Below are 22,027 nucleotides of genomic sequence, written 5' to 3' on the forward strand. Positions count from 1 at the left end.
GACATTTAGAGAGGGTGGAGCAAAATAGGATGACTTAGAGGGTATATAAATCTGAAGTGCAGGGAAGGAGGGGTAGGAGTCATCCTAGGAAACACTAGAGGGGTAACAGTGGGTTTTGTGTGAGAGGGGTTTTGACATCTAACAAGAATGAGCAAGCATGTTAGACAGGAGTGAATGAAGGCAAGTGGTTTTTATGACTGTGCTGTTGGAGAATGAGCAAAATAACATTTATAAAGGGATTCAGGCAACCAGTTAGCCAGACTGAAGTCCTGGAGGTGAGAGGTACAGTACCTGCACTGTGAAGGACAGGTGGGGATACTGGAGTTTGGAGTGGCATCTGAGCTGCAATGCTGGCACAACTCTGGCAAGACTGATATACTGAGTAATGGTTAGTGTTTCTTCTTTTTCAGGTCACCCTACCTCAGTTGGAGACAGCCAGCATGAATAAAAAATGTTGAAATTACAATTTAAGTAATGCCTATATCTTACAAAATACACACCCAAGAACTTTTAATACAAAATGCTAACCATCAATATCTTCATCTCTCAGTATGTCATAATTTTTGCCACCGGTTTCATCATCATCATCATCATCATCATCTTCCTCATCCGAGTCTAAAGAATGCTTCTTCTCTTTCTGTGGAATCAAATCTTCACGTTCAGAGTATTTAACATCTTTGCTTGGTACGTAATCTTCATCATCATCATAACTATATGGTCCGGATGGTCTTTTCCTTGACATCTGTAGATAACAAGATTTAACTTAATAAACAATTAATGAACAAGACAAACTTACAATAAAAATTTGAATATTAAGCTTTCCTTCTGTAATCCAAAACTGGAAAAAATCACAAATCAAATCCTGAGTATTGTACAGTACCATGCAAAAATTCACAGTTCACAATCTGAGAGAATGTTAGACATTTTGGAACTGTGCTTCTGGAAAGACAATATGGGATAATGAATGTATTTCTTTGGGTCACCCTGCCTCAGTGGAGAATGGCCAACGTTGAAAATAAAATAAAGAAAAAACACTACTCGAGTGGCTAGCACCAAGTCAAAAGAAAATGAACACGTGGCCAGAAGTTGGGTTGTGCCAACACAGTCAGGACTAGAGGTAGAGGGATGGGTGAAGGGAGAGAGGGAAGAGCATTAGTGAGATATTTATTCACAGAACCATAATATGCACACACTAATCCAGATGAAGACAGGCTGTTGGTCGGCAGGGAAGGGAGGGAGGGTTATGGGGATAGAGGAGGTTTACAATGAGTTTATTCCCTGATTTTGTATTGTAAAGAGATTAATACTGAATTATTTGTGTCTAAATTTATTTTGAGTTGGTTTTTCAACCAAATCCATTTCTTTTGAGTACATGACCATTTCACACATCAGTGACAAGCTCATTTTGTGATAACACTGGTCAAGAAATGTGAAATTTGTAGTCACAGAAGTAATCTTTTTTGTTATAATGAGTCTGCTCTATGCAGAGTTGATTTACATACCACTGGCAAGGAACACAGCTATCACATAAGAAAGAAGAAACACTACAGCAGGCCTACTGGCCCATGCAAGGCAGGTCCAAGTCTCCCACCGGCTTAAGCCGGTAACCAAACCTAGTCAGGTCAGGTCATATTCACTTAAGGAGGAGCACGGCAACAGACCTACTAGCACAAGCTAGTTACATCCCCTTTATTTATTCCCATTTTCCATTTATGCACCTCAATCATATCCCCCCCTAATTCTATGCCTTTCTAGAGAGAGCAGATTCAGGGCCCTCAGTCTATCCTCATGGGGAAGATTTCTAATACATGGGATCAACTTTGTCATCCTCCTCTGTACGTTTTCCAGAGCATTTATATCCAATCTGCAATACAGTGACCAAAACTGTGCAGCATAATCTAAACAAGGCCTAACCAAGGCTATATAGAGTTGAAGAACAACCTGAGGACTCCTATTATTTATGCTTCTTGATATGAAGCCAAGAATTCTATTCACTTTATTGCAAACACTTATGCACTGTTGTCTTGGTTTTAGATTACTGCTAACCAGAACACTCAAATCCTTTTTGCAATCAATAATATTAAGATCTACATTATTTAGTTATATATGGCATGGTTATTTTCCTGTCCAATGTTTAGAACTTTGCATTTCCTTATATTAAGCTGGATCTGCCACTTCTCCGACCATTGCATCAGTCTATTCAAATCTACCTGGAGTGCTCTAATGTCCTCATCAGATTGAATTTGTCGGCCTATTTTGGTGTCATTGGCAAACTCGCTTATATCGCTATTTATTCCCTCATCTATGTCGTTTATGTAGACTGTGAACAACAAGAGGCCCAACAGTGACCCCTGTGGAACACCACTCGTGACACTTCCCAACTCAGATTTTTCCCCATTTATGCAAACTCTCTGCTGCCTATCTGTCAACCACGCCTCTATCCAGGAAAAATTTCTCCTCCTTTTCAGTGTGCTTTAATTTTCCTCAATAGTCTCTGATGTGGGACTCTTATCAAAAGCCTTACTAAAGTCCATATACACAATATCATATTCATTACCATGATCTACCTCTTCACATACCTTAGTGAAAAAAGTTAATAAATTCGTAAGGCAGGAACGTTCTTTTCTAAAACTGTGCAGAGATTCGTTGATAAATTTATGCTTTTCGAGATGGTTACAAATTGCCTCAGCAATTATCGATTCCATAAATTTTCCCACTATGGAGGTTAGGCTTACTGGTCTATAGTTTGAAGCTAAGGACCTGTCACCTGCTTTGAAAATAGGTATCACATTTGCCATTTCCCACTTTTCTGGCACTATATACACTGTATTTTCGGAAAATATACATTATTTTCCACAGCAACTACTGTTACAGGACTGGACTCAGTCACCTTTAATAAACGAAGAATAATTCTCTTGTGCCAGTTTGTAGTGATATGTTGAAAAGATTAGTCAAAGGTTTGCTAAGCTCTTTACATTCCTTTAGAACCCTTGCATACAGCTCATCAGGGCCCGGGGATTTGTTAGGTTTTAATTTATCTATTTGTCTAGTCATGTAACTTGTGACCCTAATCATGCATAGTTTATCATCATCCTGTTCTACACAATTTATTATTTCTGGAATATCGCTAGTATCTTCCTGTGTAAAAACTGAGAGGTAGTAAGCGTTAAAAATTCTACACATTTCCTTATCACTGTCGGTGAGCTGACCCAAGTAACTTTTGAGTGGGCCTATCTTGTCCCTAATCTTACTTCTGTATACCTGAAAGAATGCTTTTGGGTTAGTCTTCAATTCCCTTGCAACTTTAACCTCATAATCTCTTTGCTTTTCTTATTCTCTTTTTTATATCTCTAACTGAATATATTGATTTCTTAACTGCTCCTCTCCTCTTTTGATTTGCCTATATATGCCTCTCTTTTGACCAATGTTTTAATCTAATGTTTATCCATTTAGGATCATTTTTGTTTGATCTGATTTCCCTATTCGGAACACAAGTTGTCTGAGCAGTTAGAACTATGCTCCGGAAAACGTCATATCGGCAGCCATCACCACCTACCTGACTCATAGTCAGGTCATTCCAGTTCAGCCCACCCAGGTAATTTCTCAATCCTATGAAATCAGCCAAGTGGAAGTCAGGGACAGAGACTTGATTGGCATTATTAGGGTAATTCCATGATACTGTATATTAAAACTGAGTGATTTGTGATGATTTTCTCAATGTTCATCATTAACCTGAAGATTATTAATTAGTGATCCCCTGTTGGCAAGAACCAAGTCATAAAGGGGCACTGGTACTGCTATAAGATAAAATTATTCATATACATGTACTACTATCTTTTTAATAGGCCATGAAAATGGGGAACTGTAATTACTTTCTTAAAAGGCTATAAAAATTCTTATTAAAGGCTTTTCATACAAAATACAGTATTATAATGGTGTATGATGCCTGGTTGCAGTGTGTTATCTTGACAACTTGCTTATGTGAAAGATAAAAAGGCTCTTAATTTAGCATGCATCTCACCACAACATGGTGTGATGCGATATAAGAACATAAGGAGAACTGCAGCAGGCCTACTGGCCCATGCAAGGCAGGTCCAAGTCACCTACCAGCCTATGCCACTGACCCATCCAAGTTAGGTCCAGGTCACATCCACTTAAGGAAGGAGCAAGGAATCAGGCCTACTAGCACAAGCTAGTCAGGTCCAATTCACACCCACTCGTGTATTTATCTAACCTATTTTTAAAACTACACAACGTTTTAGCTTCTATGACGGTACTTGGGAGTTTGTTCCACTCATCCACAACTCTATTACCAAACCAGTGCTTTCCTATATCCTTCCTGAATCTAAACTTTTCCAACTTGAAACCATTATTGCGAGTCCTGTCTTGGCTAGATATTTTCAGCATGCTATTTACATCCCCTTTATTTGGTATACCAGTATGGGGGGAAAAAAATTTGTAGATTAACAAGGTACCCTTAGCGTAGTCACCCTTCAAGTTACTGGCAACCTAACGGTGCTTAATGTGAATGACTGGGCAACATGTGCTTCATTTGTAGTGCTACATCAGAGGTGCTCATCAGACTCAGTCATTAAGCTACCACTGATACCCAAACTCATTGGTAGCATGTTCAGCTCTCAATCAAGAGATGCAGGTTCTATCCTCAGCAAGTGCACCCAGCTCACACACTGAGGTTCACGGGTTGATCCCTGGTATGGGTGGAAACATTAGGATGTGTTTCCTAAAGTCACCTGCTGCCCATTTTCACCTATCAGTTAAACAGGTACCTGAGTGTTAGTCGACTGGTGTGGGTCACATCCTAGGACAAAACTGACCTAATTTGCCCAAAATGCTCTGCATAACAATGGGCTCTCTATATAGTAGTATGTCACTGATGTCAGCTAGGCCTGTATACACTGTACATGTACTTATAGAAATAAAGACTATTATTATTATTATGATTATTATTACCAGTAAACTGAATATGCTTTTCTGCTGAATTATGCCAACCAACAAATATTACACACTCAGATCCAATTTATAATCACAGTATAACATACTATACAGTAGTATTTTGGTTTTCATCACTTGGTAAACCCTTGATTAAATGGACTAACAGGGAGGAGAGAAATGGGTGGCCAGCAATGGCAACAGCAGAGAAATGAGGTAGTTTTGCTGTGATCATAACAATAATAGACAATTCTGTAATCTCAATCAAGATTGCAGTTCTGAACATTGCTCCAAGGCTGTTTTTTGTCCCTGTATTGTACTGATAAAGCCACTGGTTGGCAAAATGTCTACATAATAAAGATACCCAGTAGTTGTACTTATGTCAAATATTTCAATTATTGTAACCAACAGACTTTATCTATTGTTTACAAATCAACTGACCCAACAGATTTTGACATATTTCTGAAGTTGGTTAAATTTGAGGATTTACTTTTACGTTTTGTATGACCAACAACATTATTACTTGAACATAAACACAGCACACGATTACATAAAATACGAAACAATAGAAACAGGTCATACTATTTAATTTGGGTTATCCTGCATGCCGGTATTATATTCATAAGGAAGCATTAAACCCATATGGGTCATACAGTGCCTGGGAAATGAGGTCTGAGTTGAGGAAGGGAAGGACAGTTTCAATTCCTTGAAGGAAGTGTTTGTCTATACTAATGCTTAAAACGACCTTTGTAGAAAATTTTGTAAAAAATACAAGTTTAGGGGAATAAACCATTAAAAAAAAAATACGCAGACTGTTATTTTTAAATTCTGATATTAAGCACATAGTTTTTTTTAGGCAAGGAGAATAAATCTGAAAAGAAATGTACATGTACAGGTCATACAGTAATAAGTAACATCTAAAGATAAAAATTCAGACCAGGTCCTGTGATTTAAACATAAATGAATCCCTAAAATGTTCAATATTATGAATGTTTGGCCAGGTAATATTTTATGCAAATGCAAATGAAAAAAAAAAAAAAAAAGGAAAGATAACCTAACAAAATTTAAAATAACTCAATCTAAAGATTTTAACATAGTAAGTTCATTCAGGTATAGGTACACACAAACATTGACAAAATTATCACGACCATAACAATACACAGATCTCTTTTTGATGTACCTCGTGTCCATATCACACTGTGTAAAAACTCTATGCACATAAAGGGCCCCAAAATCTGGAATTCATTACCAGAAGATACTAAAGTAACCCAGTCTGAAAATCAATTTAAGACTTCTCAAAAGCCACTTAATCACCCTAGACTAAATACTAAATACTCAATACTCACATACTCAATTATGTATTCCCATATCATAATTTCAACAATTACTTTTGAACCTTTTATCCATTGTTGACAGGAATATAACTGAATCATTGTTTTCACAAAAAGCATTTTTGAATATATGAATATATCTTTTGACTTGTATAAATTAGATTCACTTATAATTAATAATCTACCGTACAACTATGATATAATTAATAACCTACTGTACAACTATGATATAATCCTTAGTGTTAAGTAGTCAGTAAGCCAATAATGTTAAGTTGACCCATAATGCCTAGGCATAATAGAGGCTGTCTTTGCACTGCAACCCATTATTGTAAATACATAATCTCAATGTACTATTTGCAAAGACATAAATAAATAACAGAAGTGAATAAATAGCAGCATATGTGTAATTACCTAGGATAACCCCCCAAAAAATAGAGTTGAAGTGACTTATTTCAACTGGAGTCCTTAACCTACTCCACCAGATGTAGATATAATACAGCTTTTACTTATAATCACTGTGGTCTGTCATGTCAAGTGACTCAATACTAATCAATGATTACCTTTGATGTGGTATCCCAGTTAAAACAGTCCTAAGTTTTCAAATGTCTCCCAAAATAACAATGTTTGCCCACATAAATACCTCATTTTATTTAAAAAAAGAATTAGCGATTTCTGAAAAGTGGCCGGACCTGGACCAGGATATTAGCTCATACATAACTTATTACACTGTTGCAGTAAACACTAAACCTGTAAGGGGGTCATAGTGGAAAATGGTTGGCAGTCAAGCTCGACCCAAAGGGGGAGGAAAAGTTAGACTCCTTGAATCAAGGGCTCCTCCCCAGCATCAAGGAACCTTCCTGGAAGGGCAAGACAACCCAACAATGACAAATATCACCATTTACTTTCAAGTGTCCACTGAGTGTACCACTTGTCCTCACTGATTAACATTAAACATGCGGGACAGGAAGGTCTTCAACTGGTTATGTATCTCACCATGATATCTGAGGCCAAGACACAGGTAAATACAATAATAAACAATCAAGTATACACTATAGTGTATAATTAAGATAACAAGCCTGCTGCTGCGTCTCACTCAGGAATCTTGACTCAGGATATTTCAAAGTCTGTAGAGTCTCTGAAACTATCTATTAAAATATCTAACATACACACAGGGTAAAAATGTTGATTACCAAATATCACAATAATACAGCGCCATCTATTGAATAGATTAATAACTACTCTAGGTGAGGTAAAACTACATTTATATTAACACCGGTGGGTTAGTATACCAGAAAAAGGACTTTATAGGAAGGGAGAACCTTGATGCTGATGATGGGATCATGATGAAAGAAATTGGAGCCACCCCCACCTTGCCTTGCATCAAACCTGGATGACTTACATATCCCACATCCTTCATATCCCATTTGGGTTCAGCGCTTCCCTACAAATATAATAATAATCTTTATTTCTACATGTACGAGGTATACAGGCCGACCTGACATCAGTGACATGCTACTATATAAGTCCCTTAAAAAACCATACCCCCGGCCGGGATTGAACCCGCGGTCATAGAGTCTCTTAAGTCATATAAGTCCCTTGTTATGCAGAGAATTTCCGGCAAATTGTGTCAATTTTGTACTTAGGATGCGACCCACACCAGTCGACTAACACCCAGGTACTTATTTTACTGATGGGTAAACAGGGACAGCAGGTGTCTTAAGGAACATGTCCTAATGTTTTCACCCGTACCGGGGATCGAACCACGGACCTCAATGTGTGAGATGAGTGAGCTAGCACATGGATAACCCATCCCCAGGATGGGACCCACAACACTGGCTAACACTCCATTGGAAATAAGTCACTTTGTCTGACTTATCCGGGTTATCCTAGGTAATCTACACATATGCTGCTATGTATGATAATTGCACTTACATGTCTTGTACCTAAAAAAAACTTACACCCAGGTACCTACTTACTGCTTGGTGAAGAAAGGCAACAGGTGCAAGAAAACATACCCAATGTTTTTACTTGTACTCAGATCGAATCCCAGCAGTTCAGATGTGAACTGTAGGTCCTTCTTCAGGGTGCTAATCACAATAGTCAACTATCTCTTAGTTACAATATTAAAATGGTATATAATACCGACAGGTTGAAGAGTAAAACACGTACAACATTAAGAATATAATAGAATCATGTTTCATAAAAAATAGTTTTGAAATTACTATGAATATTGCTTTAGGATTATACAAATTAGACTCATTTATAATTAATAAAATTTGGAAAGAATTTAAGATATATTTGAAAAGTTAAAATCAGGTAGAATATAAGCTGTGTTGGACAGGTCCTTGACCACCTCACCCACATCATTATAAAGGGTCGGGGGTTGTATGTTAACTGCGAGGTGTAATCTTGCCTTGATATGCCTTCTGCTGATTTTTTTATTTTTACAGTTCCTTGACAATGTGAGAAATCACTTAAGCGCTTGGAAGGTCACTATTTTTTCATAGTGGTTGTTTTGCATATTGTGATATCACCTGTTTACTGTGATCTTATTGAAACATTAGAAATCTTGACAAATTTGACACATGCATAAGTATATTAAGGTACAGGTACACATAAATATTTACACAAATTATCATATATAGTAACAAATGTGTAAATCGCCTAGGATAACCGGTGTTGACCTTTATTGTGGTGTGATTTTAAGATAAAAATTGTTCGGATTTTTAAACCGGACGGTTAACCACCCCTCGGGGGTTCTTAACCTTGTTCCCCAGGATGCGACCCACACTAGTCGACTAACACTCAGGTACCTACTTACTGCTACGTAGGTGAACAGGGACAGCAGGTGTAAGGTGGCTAACATCCAGGTACCTACTTATTGCAAGATGAACAGGGGCAGCAGGTATAAGGATACATGCCCAGCGTTTCTACATGTGCCAGGGATTGAACTGTGGACACTCAGTGTGTATAAGCTCTCTAATATTTTGGATGTTATTTCCTTGATGTTTAAAAAATGAAAAACTTCTTTGAGAAATGAGGATGTGTGTGGGAAAGGGAATGTTGAGACCTTAGTGTGAGCTGTGTTTCGCTGATGCCTCGACCCCTCTCCACACCACTAAGTAGAAACTGTTGAGAAATGTCACTAGGAGCATTCAAGCTTTCCTAAGCACAAAGACACCCTTAATGTATATGTTTTTTGTATATATTTATAAATATCTTAAATGGTGCTGGTAAATATTGCATTTGTTATAACCCCTACAGATAAACTAACTTTTGATTTACTCTGGTCATTAAATTTATTTCCGTATCTTAGAATACAGATATAATAAACCATTAAATACTACTGAGAAAGCTAATGCAGTTTGAATTTTAGACCTATAAACCTAGGTTAAGTATATAAGTACCACTAGGGATCGAAGAGCTACAGCCTAAGCTTTTTGTCTATTACCCTAGCTTTTATGATATGCTAGGCTCAGAAAATGCTATTATTATTTAGCTTTCATGATCTGCTGAGCTAAGAGAATATCATAATTTTTTTTTGTGCGACTTTATTCCAGAGTTGATCATAAACTGTGGTCGAGTCTTGTGTTCTTTCTCCATCATTTTCGTTTACTACTTGAGAACACTTTATTCAAAGTTTTCGTGTTGCTGAACTATAACCAGGGAAAGATTTATGGAATTATTGTAATGTGATGGTGACCTCTGGTCAGTTTTACCTACAAGTCATCTTGTTGAGCCTTCAACAAGTCATTTTGCTGAACCTTCAACAAGTCATCTTGCTGAACCTTCAACAAGTCATCTTGCTGAACCTTCAACAAGTCATCTTGCTGAACCTTCAACAAGTCATCTTGCTGAACCTTCAACAAGTTATCTTGCTGAACCTTCAACAAGTCATCTTGCTGAACCTTCAACAAGTCATCTTGCTGAACCTTCAACAAGTCATCTTGCTGAACCTTCAACAAGTTATCTTGTTGAACCTTCAATAAGTCATCTTGTTGAACCTTCAACAAGTCATCTTGCTGAACTTTCAACAAGTTATCTTGTTGAACCTTCAATAAGTCATCTTGCTGAACCTTCAACAAGTCATTTTGCTGAACCTTTAACAAGTCATCTTGTTGAACCTTCAATAAGTCATCTTGCTGAACCTTCAACAAGTCATCTTGCTGAACCTTCAACAAGTCATCTTGCTGAACCTTCAACAAGTCATCTTGCTGAACCTTCAACAAGTCATTTTGCTGAACCTTCAACAAGTCATCTTGCTGAACCTTCAACAAGTCATCTTGCTGAACCTTCAACAAGTTATCTTGCTGAACCTTCAACAAGTCATCTTGCTGAACCTTCAACAAGTCATCTTGCTGAACCTTCAACAAGTCATCTTGCTGAACCTTCAACAAGTTATCTTGTTGAACCTTCAATAAGTCATCTTGTTGAACCTTCAACAAGTCATCTTGCTGAACTTTCAACAAGTTATCTTGTTGAACCTTCAATAAGTCATCTTGCTGAACCTTCAACAAGTCATTTTGCTGAACCTTTAACAAGTCATCTTGTTGAACCTTCAATAAGTCATCTTGCTGAACCTTTAACAAGTCATCTTGTTGAACCTTCAACAAGTCACCTTGCTGAACCTTCAACAAGTCATCTTGCTGAACCTTCAACAAGTTATCTTGTTGAACCTTCAATAAGTCATCTTGTTGAACCTTCAACAAGTCACCTTGCTGAACCTTCAACAAGTCATCTTGCTGAACCTTCAACAAGTTATCTTGTTGAACCTTCAACAAGTTATCTTGTTGAACCTTCAATAAGTCATCTTGTTGAACCTTCAACAAGTCATCTTGCTGAACCTTCAACAAGTCATCTTGTTGAACCTTCAACAAGTTATCTTGTTGAACCTTCAATAAGTCATCTTGTTGAACCTTCAACAAGTCATCTTGCTGAACCTTCAACAAGTCATCTTGTTGAACCTTCAACAAGTTATCTTGTTGAACCTTCAATAAGTCATCTTGTTGAACCTTCAACAAGTCATCTTGCTGAACCTTCAACAAGTCATCTTGTTGAACCTTCAACAAGTTATCTTGTTGAACCTTCAACAAGTCATCTTGCTGAACTTTCAACAAGTTATCTTGCTGAACCTTCAATAAGTCATCTTGTTGAACCTTCAACAAGTCATCTTGCTGAACCTTCAACAAGTCATCTTGCTGAACCTTCAACAAGTTATCTTGTTGAACCTTCAACAAGTCATCTTGTTGAACCTTCAACAAGTCATCTTGCTGAACCTTCAACAAGTCATCTTGTTGAACCTTCAACAAGTTATCTTGTTGAACCTTCAATAAGTCATCTTGTTGAACCTTCAACAAGTCATCTTGCTGAACCTTCAACAAGTCATCTTGTTGAACCTTCAACAAGTTATCTTGTTGAACCTTCAATAAGTCATCTTGTTGAACCTTCAACAAGTCATCTTGCTGAACCTTCAACAAGTCATCTTGTTGAACCTTCAACAAGTTATCTTGTTGAACCTTCAACAAGTCATCTTGCTGAACTTTCAACAAGTTATCTTGCTGAACCTTCAATAAGTCATCTTGTTGAACCTTCAACAAGTCATCTTGCTGAACCTTCAACAAGTCATCTTGCTGAACCTTCAACAAGTTATCTTGTTGAACCTTCAACAAGTCATCTTGTTGAACCTTCAACAAGTCATCTTGTTGAACCTTCAACAAGTCATCTTGCTGAACCTTCAACAAGTCATCTTGCTGAACTTTCAACAAGTTATCTTGTTGAACCTTCAATAAGTCATCTTGCTGAACCTTCAACAAGTCATCTTGCTGAACCTTCAACAAGTCATCTTGTTGAACCTTCAATAAGTCATCTTGCTGAACCTTTAACAAGTCATCTTGCTGAACCTTCAACAAGTTATCTTGTTGAACCTTCACCAAGTCATCTTGTTGAACCTTCAACAAGTCACCTTGCTGAACCTTCAACAAGTCATCTTGTTGAACCTTCAACAAGTCACCTTGTTGAACCTTCAACAAGTCATCTTGTTGAACCTTCAACAAGTCACCTTGTTGAACCTTCAACAAGTCATCTTGTTGAACCTTCAACAAGTCACCTTGTTGAACCTTCAACAAGTCATCTTGTTGAACCTTCAACAAGTCATCTTGTTGAACCTTCAACAAGTCATCTTGTTGAACCTTCAACAAGTCACCATGTTGAACCTTCAACAAGTCATCTTGTTGAACCTTCAACAAGTCATCTTGTTGAACCTTCAACAAGTCATCTTGTTAAACCTTCAACGAGTCACCTTGTTGAACCTTCAACAAGTCATCTTGTTGAACCTTCAACAAGTCACCTTGTTGTTGAACCTTCAACAAGTCATCTTGTTGAACCTTCAACAAATCATCTTGTTGAACCTTCAACAAGTCACCTTGTTGTTGAACCTTCAACAAGTCATCTTGTTGAACCTTCAACAAGTCATCTTGTTGAACCTTCAACAAGTCACCATGTTGAACCTTCAACAAGTCATCTTGTTGAACCTTCAACAAGTCATCTTGTTGAACCTTCAACAAGTCATCTTGTTAAACCTTCAACGAGTCACCTTGTTGAACCTTCAACAAGTCATCTTGTTGAACCTTCAACAAGTCACCTTGTTGTTGAACCTTCAACAAGTCATCTTGTTAAACCTTCAACAAGTCACCTTGTTGAACCTTCAACAAGTCACCTTGTTGTTGAACCTTCAACAAGTCATCTTGTTGAACCTTCAACAAGTCACCTTGTTGAACCTTCAACAAGTCACCTTGTTGTTGAACCTTCAACAAGTCATCTTGTTGAACCTTCAACAAGTCACCTTGTTGAACCTTCAACAAGTCACCTTGTTAAACCTTCAACAAGTCACCTTGTTGTTGAACCTTCAACAAGTCATCTTGTTGAACCTTCAACAAGTCACCTTGTTGTTGAACCTTCAACAAGTCATCTTGTTAAACCTTCAACAAGTCACCTTGTTGTTGAACCTTCAACAAGTCATCTTGTTAAACCTTCAACAAGTCACCTTGTTGAACCTTCAACAAGTCACCTTGTTAAACCTTCAACAAGTCACCTTGTTGTTGAACCTTCAACAAGTCACCTTGTTGAACCTTCAACAAGTCACCTTGTTGTTGAACCTTCAACAAGTCACCTTGTTAAACCTTCAACAAGTCACCTTGTTGTTGAACCTTCAACAAGTCACCTTGTTGAACCTTCAACAAATCATCTTGTTAAACCTTCAACAAATCATCTTGTTAAACCTTCAACAAATCATCTTGTTGAACCTTCAACAAGTCATCTTGTTAAACCTTCAACAAGTTATCTTGTTAAACCTTCAACAAGTCATCTTGTTAAACCTTCAACAAGTTATCTTGTTAAACCTTCAACAAATCATCTTGTTAAACCTTCAACAAATCATCTTGTTAAACCTTCAACAAGTCATCTTGTTAAACCTTCAACAAGTTATCTTGTTGAACCTTCAACAAGTCATCTTGTTGAACCTTCAACAAGTCACCTTGTTAAACCTTCAACAAATCATCTTGTTAAACCTTCAACAAGTTATCTTGTTAAACCTTCAACAAGTCATCTTGTTAAACCTTCAACAAGTTATCTTGTTAAACCTTCAACAAATCATCTTGTTAAACCTTCAACAAATCATCTTGTTAAACCTTCAACAAGTCATCTTGTTAAACCTTCAACAAGTTATCTTGTTGAACCTTCAACAAGTCATCTTGTTGAACCTTCAACAAGTCACCTTGTTAAACCTTCAACAAATCATCTTGTTAAACCTTCAACAAGTCATCTTGTTAAACCTTCAACAAGTCATCTTGTTGAACCTTCAACAAGTCATCTTGTTGAACCTTCAACAAGTCACCTTGTTAAACCTTCAACAAATCATCTTGTTAAACCTTCAACAAGTTATCTTGTTGAACCTTCAACAAGTCACCTTGTTGAACCTTCAACAAATCATCTTGTTAAACCTTCAACAAGTTATCTTGTTGAACCTTCAACAAGTCACCTTGTTAAACCTTCAACAAATCATCTTGTTAAACCTTCAACAAGTTATCTTGTTGAACCTTCAACAAGTCACCTTGTTAAACCTTCAACAAATCATCTTGTTAAACCTTCAACAAGTTATCTTGTTGAACCTTCAACAAGTCACCTTGTTAAACCTTCAACAAATCATCTTGTTAAACCTTCAACAAGTTATCTTGTTGAACCTTCAACAAGTCACCTTGTTGAACCTTCAACAATTATTATTGGAGTGGGTAGATGTCACTTGTATTTTAAAAATGGCATAGAATTATTTCCATGAATTATTACAATTGGGGATAATCTAACTCGTGGTAGTCATTGAACATTTGGGAAATGGAAAGCAATCAGGCTAGATCCAAGGAAAAATATATATCCACTTTCTTGGATCAAGAGCCCTGCACCTGCATCAAGACACATTTTTTAGGTAGTTTATCTGTGAAATTACTCGAGTATGCTTCTTCTGAATCACTTTAATCTATAATGGCTGATGTATCTCATGAAAAGCGATGTGTTTACTCTGTGTAGGTGCAAATTTGCCAGTAACTGCTGTAGTTGGTAAACTTGGTATTGTTCGACTCTGTGAAGTAAGTTTGTTGTCGCCTTCAAACTTTTAACATTGGTATATTTTTTCTCAAAAAATCCTTACATTTATTTTGGGTTGTGCGAGCTTTAATCTGAAAATTTTACTGAACAAATTGTTTTCTGTGCAACAGCTAGAAAATGCCTCTTGTAACTGGCTTCAAACCTTAAATGATAATATATTTTTCTTAGTGAAAGATTTTCATTGATTCTGTTGGTAACAATTTGTCAATTTATTGAAGAAAGAGAATTTCAATACTGCTTTTCATGTGAAAATTTGCAAATGCAAATGTCTCACTCGACTGACCGATAACTTGATAATTTAAGAATGTTGCTTCTACACTTCTTCAAACTTAAATTGCTGGTGTATTTTGGGATTTTAAACCCTGTGGAATACAGGTGATGCTGGAGTATATTACTTAGTGTAAGGTTAGAATTCGTTCTGGATTATATAGGTGCCAACTTGCCACATTTCTTGATGAAATTAGGACATTAGCTTCATTCACTTGAGAATGCTTCTTCTGCACGGTCGGATTTAGGCATAAGCTAAACAAGCTAGAGCTTAGACTCTTAACCTAAATCCGGCTCTGAATCCATACTTTATACACTCACACTGATTATCAACAATTATTTTTTTTACACAATTTAATATATCATTTAAGAAGTTGTTAAAACAATCATAGCAAATATAGTATCCCAGCCGTTCCCACACGAAGTTGTTATAGATACATCTCGGAGGTATTGTTGCCAAGTTCAATTATACTTTATTCTCTGTTAATACTTGCCAAACAGCGCCTCTACAGCTTCATATAGCTGAGGGGTCTCACCAGATATAAATCCAGCCATCCTTTTCTGATTGACTTCAAATCTTAAGTGCGATTATTAACTGCATTAGAAGCTTATGCCGAACTTTCTACTATCCCTCTTGTGTGTATTGACTTATAATAATAATCTTTATTTATAAGTACATGAAACAGCTGTTACAGACTTAGTTGATATCATTGGCATACTAATGATATGCCAATGGTAATGCAGATTAGATTCCGATTTTGCCGCCGTTAGGTAGTTAATTTAATATGTTTATTATACAGCCCATACCCATGGTGTGGGTGGTAGTCACACCATACCCATGGTGTGGGTGGTAGTCACACCATACCCATGGTGTGGGTGGTAGTTACACCATACCCATGGTGTGGGTGGTAGTTACACCATACCCATGGTGTGGGTGGTAGTCAAAGGATTACAGAGGTACATAATGGGTCCAGGGACTGGACCCCAAAGTTATGATAGATGAACTAGTTACAAAGGTAATGAACTCCAGGTAGATCTGGTCACAATCGTGACCAAGTTACAAAGGTAATGAATCGTCCACACGTCATACATGGCTATAATCATGAACAAATTACAAAGTAATGAGCAATTCACACGTCCACACCCTGTCACAATTGTAATGAGTTATTAGTGCAAATATTAATTGTTGGGTCACACACACACACACACACACACACACACACACACACACACACACACACACACACACACACACACACACACACACACACACACACACACACACAAGGCCTGACGGCACTGGAGGACAGGAGGGTTAGGGGAGACATCATAACGACATACAAAATACTGCGTGGAATAGACAAGGTGGACAGAGACAGGATGTTCCAGAGAGGGGACACAGAAACAAGGGGTCACAATTGAAAGCTGAAGACCCAGATGAGTCAAAGGGATGTTAGGAAGTATTTCTTCAGTCATAGAGTAGTCAGGAAGTGGAATAGCCTAGCAAGTGAGGTAGTGGAGGCAGGAGCCATACATACATTTAAGATGAGGTATGATAAAGCTCGTGGAGTAGGGAGAGAGAGGACCTAGTAGCACTCAGTGAAGAGGCGGGACCAGGAGCTGAGTATCGACCCCTGCAACCACAATTAGGTGAGTACAATTAGGTGAGTATACACACACGATGAAAAATTTTCAATCAGAAAATACCAGGCAGAACTACAAAGGAATCTGGACAGCCTGCAGGCCTGGTCCAGAAACTGGCTCCTGGGGTTCGACCCCACCAAGTGCTAAGTCATGAAGATTGGGGAAGGGCAAACAAGACCGCGACTGAGTACAGTCTAGAGGGGCCAGAGACTACAAACCTCACTCAAGGAAAAAGATCTTGGGGTGAGTATAACACCAGGCACATCTGAGGTGCACATCAACCAAATAACTGCTGCAGCATATGGGCGACTAGCAAACTTAATAGCATTCCGATATCTCAATAAGGAATTGTTCAGGACCCTGTACACTGTGTATGTTAGGCCTATATTGGAGTATGCATCACCAGTTTGGAACCCACACCTAGCCAAGCACGTACGGAAATTAAAGAAAGTGCAAAGGTTTGCAACAAGACTAGTCCCGGAGCTGAGTGGCATGTCTTGCGAGAAGAGGTTAAGGGAAATCGACCTGGCGACACTGGAGGACTAGAGAGATAGGGGGGATATGATAACGACATATAAAATACTGAGAGGAATTGACAAGGTGGAGAGAGACAGGATGTTCCAGAGATGGGACACAGCAATAAGGGGTCACAGTTGGAAGTTGAAGACTCAGATGAATCACAGGGATGTTAGGAACTATTTCTTCAGTCACAGAATTGTCAGAAAGTGGGACAGCCTGGGAAGTGACGTAGTGGAGGCAGGATCCATACATAGCTTGAAGAAGAGGTATGATAAAGCTCGTGGAGCAGGAAGAGTGACCTAGTGAAGAGGCGGGGCCAGGAGCTGTGACTCGACCCTTGCAACCACAACTAGGTGAGTACACACTAACACACACACACACACACACACACACACACACACACACACACACACACACGAGCGCCGAAGCTGCCAGTTTATTGTATCCTGTGAATGGCAGCGCAGGAGCATGTTTATGCAGAGCATTTCAGTCAAATTAAGTTAATCTCGTCCCCAGGATGCAAGCCACGACAGTCGGTCAACACCCAGGTAAATACTTACAGTTAGGTAAGCAGGAAACATTTCCAACATTTCACCCCTGCAGGGAATCGATCCTGGGCCTCCAGTGTGTGGGTTGAGGACGCGGTCAACCTTTCTCGGATCAAGCAGCAACTGAAACACATCTAATGTTAGACTTGCCTTTCACTGCAGTTGATATTTGCTGCCTTTCTTGTTCTCCCACATGAAAGTTAAACACAAGTTTGTATGTATCTGCAAGTGGCAAAGGAATGTGGTTCGTTGTTATGGTTGAGTGCCAGAGGGAGGTAAGGGTAGTTGCCAGAGCACTATTTAACAGTGGCGGTCGAGGCGAGAGAGCTCAGTCAGCTGGTGGCACTCAGCATGGTAGATTTACGCTGGCTGATGGTGAGTGGCACAACCCACGTGGTTCTCTTTCATATGTGGGTACTGATCTATGTTTGGGATTTCACGACTACTAGAGCATAGGTCTCTGTATTCTATGGGTTTTCAAGCTATTGTGCTATATCTATCTATCTATCTATCAATATATATATATATATATATATATATATATATATATATATATATATATATATATATATATATATATATATATATATATATATATATATATATATATATATATATATGCAAAACAACCACTCTGAAAGAATAGAGAAATTCCAAGCGCTTTCGTGACTACTCACATTATCAAGGAACAATGTGAGTAGTCACGAAAGCGCTTGGAATTTCTCTATTCTTTCAGAGTGGTTGTTTTGCATATTTTGAAATCACCTGTTTACTGTGATCTTATATATATATATATATATATATATATATATATATATATATATATATATATATATATATATATATATATATATATATATATATATATATATATATATATATATATATATAATTATTTTTTATTTGTGGTAAACAAGTCATTGGATGAGAATGAGGTGCATAAGTTTAATTAAGGGTTACAAAAGTATAAAACGTGTTCGGGGATCTGGCCCTAAAGTTCTGCTAAGTGACTAAGTTATTGTAATGAGTTTATATACTGATCAAGATATATTAACAATGAGTTGATATACTGAGCAAGTTATAATATTGAGTTTACATCCTGAGCAAGTTACAGCAAGAACGAGTTTACGTACTGAGCAAGGTAAAGTCTGGCAAGTGACGTAGTGGAGGCAGGAACCATACATGGTTTTAAGATGAGGTATGATAAAGCTCATGGAGCAGGGAGAGAGAGGAACTAGTAACGGCCAGTGAAGAGGCGGGGCCAGGAGCTAGTATGCATCGACCCCCTGCAACCACAAATAGGTGAGTTTAACATCTTTATTATGCACTCTCCATACCCATGGTGTGGGTGGTAGTCAGAGGATTACAGAGGCACATCATGGGTCCAGGGACTGTACCTCAACATTACAGAGGCACATCGTGGGTCCAGGGACTGTACCTCAACATTACAGAGGTACATCATGGGTCCAGGGACTGTATCTTAACATTACAGAGGCACATCATGGGTCCAGGGACTGTACCTCAACATTACAGAGGCACATCATGGGTCCAGGGACTGTACCTCAACATTACAGAGGCACATCATGGGTCCAGGGACTGTACCTCAACATTACAGAGGCACATCATGGGTCCAGGGACTGTACCTCAACATTACAGAGGCACATCATTGGTCCAGGGACTGTACTTCAACATCACAGAGGCACATCATGGGTCCAAGGACTGTACCTCAACATTACAGAGGCACATCATGGGTCCAGGGACTGTACCTCAACATTACAGAGGCACATCATGGGTCCAGGGACTGTACCTCAACATTTCAGAGGCACATCATGGGTCCAGGGACTGTACCTCAACATTACAGAGGCACATCATGGGTCCAGGGACTGTACCTCAACTTTACAGAGGTACATCATGGGTCCAGGGACTGTGCCTCAACATTACAGAGGCACATCATGGGTCCAGGGACTGTACCTCAACATTACAGAGGCACATCATGGGTCCAGGGACTGTACCTCAACATTACAGAGGCACATCATGGGTCCAGGGACTGTACCTCAACATTACAGAGGCACATCGTGGGTCCAGGGACTGTACCTCAACATTACAGAGGCACATCATGGGTCCAGGGACTGTACCTCAACATTACAGAGGCACATCATGGGTCCAGGGACTGTACCTCAACATTACAGAGGCACATCATGGGTCCAGGGACTGTACCTCAACATTACAGAGGCACATCATGGGTCCAGGGACTGTACCTCAACATTACAGAGGCACATCATTGGTCCAGGGACTGTACTTCAACATCACAGAGGCACATCATGGGTCCAAGGACTGTACCTCAACATTACAGAGGCACATCATGGGTCCAGGGACTGTACCTCAACATTACAGAGGCACATCATGGGTCCAGGGACTGTACCTCAACATTACAGAGCCACATCATGGATCCAGGGACTGTACCTCAACATTACAGAGGCACATCATGGGTCCAGGGACTGTACCTCAACATTACAGAGGCACATCATGGGTCCAGGGACTGTACCTCAACATTTCAGAGGCACATCATGGGTCCAGGGACTGTACCTCAACATTACAGAGGCACATCATGGGTCCAGGGACTGTACCTCAACTTTACAGAGGTACATCATGGGTCCAGGGACTGTGCCTCAACATTACAGAGGCACATCATGGGTCCAGGGACTGTACCTCAACATTACAGAGGCACATCATGGGTCCAGGGACTGTACCTCAACATTACAGAGGCACATCATGGGTCCAGGGACTGTACCTCAACATTACAGAGGCACATCGTGGGTCCAGGGACTGTACCTCAACATTACAGAGGCACATCATGGGTCCAGGGACTGTACCTCAACATTACAGAGGCACATCATGGGTCCAGGGACTGTACCTCAACATTACAGAGGCACATCATGGGTCCAGGGACTGTACCTCAACATTACAGAGGCACATCATGGGTCCAGGGACTGTACCTCAACATTACAGAGGCACATCATTGGTCCAGGGACTGTACTTCAACATCACAGAGGTACATCATGGGTCCAAGGACTGTACCTCAACATTACAGAGGCACATCATGGGTCCAGGGACTGTACCTCAACATTACAGAGGCACATCATGGGTCCAGGGACTGTACCTCAACATTACGGAGGCACATCATGGGTCCAGGGACTGTACCTCAACATTACAGAGGCACATCATGGGTCCAGGGACTGTACCTCAACATTACAGAGGCACATCATGGGTCCAGGGACTGTACCTCAACATTACAGAGGCACATCATGGGTCCAGGGACTGTACCTCAACATTACAGAGGCACATCGTGGGTCCAGGGACTGTACCTCAACATTACAGAGGCACATCGTGGGTCCAGGGACTGTACTTTTGTTCATTAATCGCTATACCACCATAGTTTTATACCCTGTTTCCCTTAGAACAGATAAAAAGTTACATTATATTATGTTTTAATGGATTAATTGCTTACTTCCATGTATTAGGTAAATATAATGAAGGTAAATATAGTGAGGTAAATATAGTGAGGTTATATATACGTCTCTTTACTGCAACTAATGACATTAAAAATAAGAAATTTAGCGCTTTGATTTATATGGTCGCTATTTTGTCCTGCGCATGAAGAGGGATTAATAGTAACATCCTGGGTGAGATACAGGAAGAAGCGTAGGATAATGTGTATCCTGGGTGAGATACAGGAAGAAGTGTAGGATAATGTGTATCCTGGGTGAGATACAGGAAGAAGTGTAGGGTAATGTGTATCCTGGGTGAGATACAGGAAGAAGCGTAGGATAATGTGTATCCTGGGTGAGATACAGGAAGAAGTGTAGGATAATGTGTATCCTGGGTGAGATACAGGAAGAAGTGTAGGATAATGTGCATCCTGGGTGAGATACAGGAAGAAGTGTAGGATAATGTGTATCCTGGGTGAGATACAGGAAGAAGTGTAGGATAATGTGTATCCTGGGTGAGATACAGGAAGAAGTGTAGGATAATGTGTATCCTGGGTGATATACAGGAAGAAGTGTAGGATAATGTGCATCCTGGGTGAGATACAGGAAGAAGTGTAGGATAATG

At 39.1% G+C, this 22,027-nt stretch overlaps 1 protein-coding gene across 9 annotated transcripts in view; it reads right to left on the minus strand.

Moving 5' to 3' along the window:
* The window catches only part of holn1 (CD2 antigen cytoplasmic tail-binding protein 2 homolog holn1), a 48,312-nt gene extending 30,341 nt beyond the window's left edge, over nucleotides 1-17,971 (minus strand). For 4 of the 9 annotated variants that reach the window (XM_070093581.1, XM_070093580.1, XM_053784310.2 and 1 more), the window contains exons 1-2: nucleotides 17,927-17,971; nucleotides 529-742 (exon numbers count right to left, since the gene is read on the minus strand). In XM_070093581.1, coding sequence (XP_069949682.1) covers nucleotides 529-742; nucleotides 17,927-17,956 — 244 coding nt within the window. In that variant the 5' untranslated portion in view covers nucleotides 17,957-17,971. Of the gene's footprint in view, nucleotides 1-291; nucleotides 472-528; nucleotides 743-7,028; nucleotides 7,059-7,183; nucleotides 7,433-17,926 lie in introns of those variants that run through there. The other 5 variants (XM_053784312.2, XM_053784314.2, XM_053784313.2 and 2 more) reach the window with 5 other exon arrangements.
* Nucleotides 17,972-22,027: the final 4,056 nt, after the last annotated feature.

The sequence above is a fragment of the Cherax quadricarinatus genome, chromosome 43, assembly GCF_038502225.1.
Source record: "Cherax quadricarinatus isolate ZL_2023a chromosome 43, ASM3850222v1, whole genome shotgun sequence".
In the NCBI taxonomy this organism is placed as follows: domain Eukaryota; kingdom Metazoa; phylum Arthropoda; class Malacostraca; order Decapoda; family Parastacidae; genus Cherax; species Cherax quadricarinatus.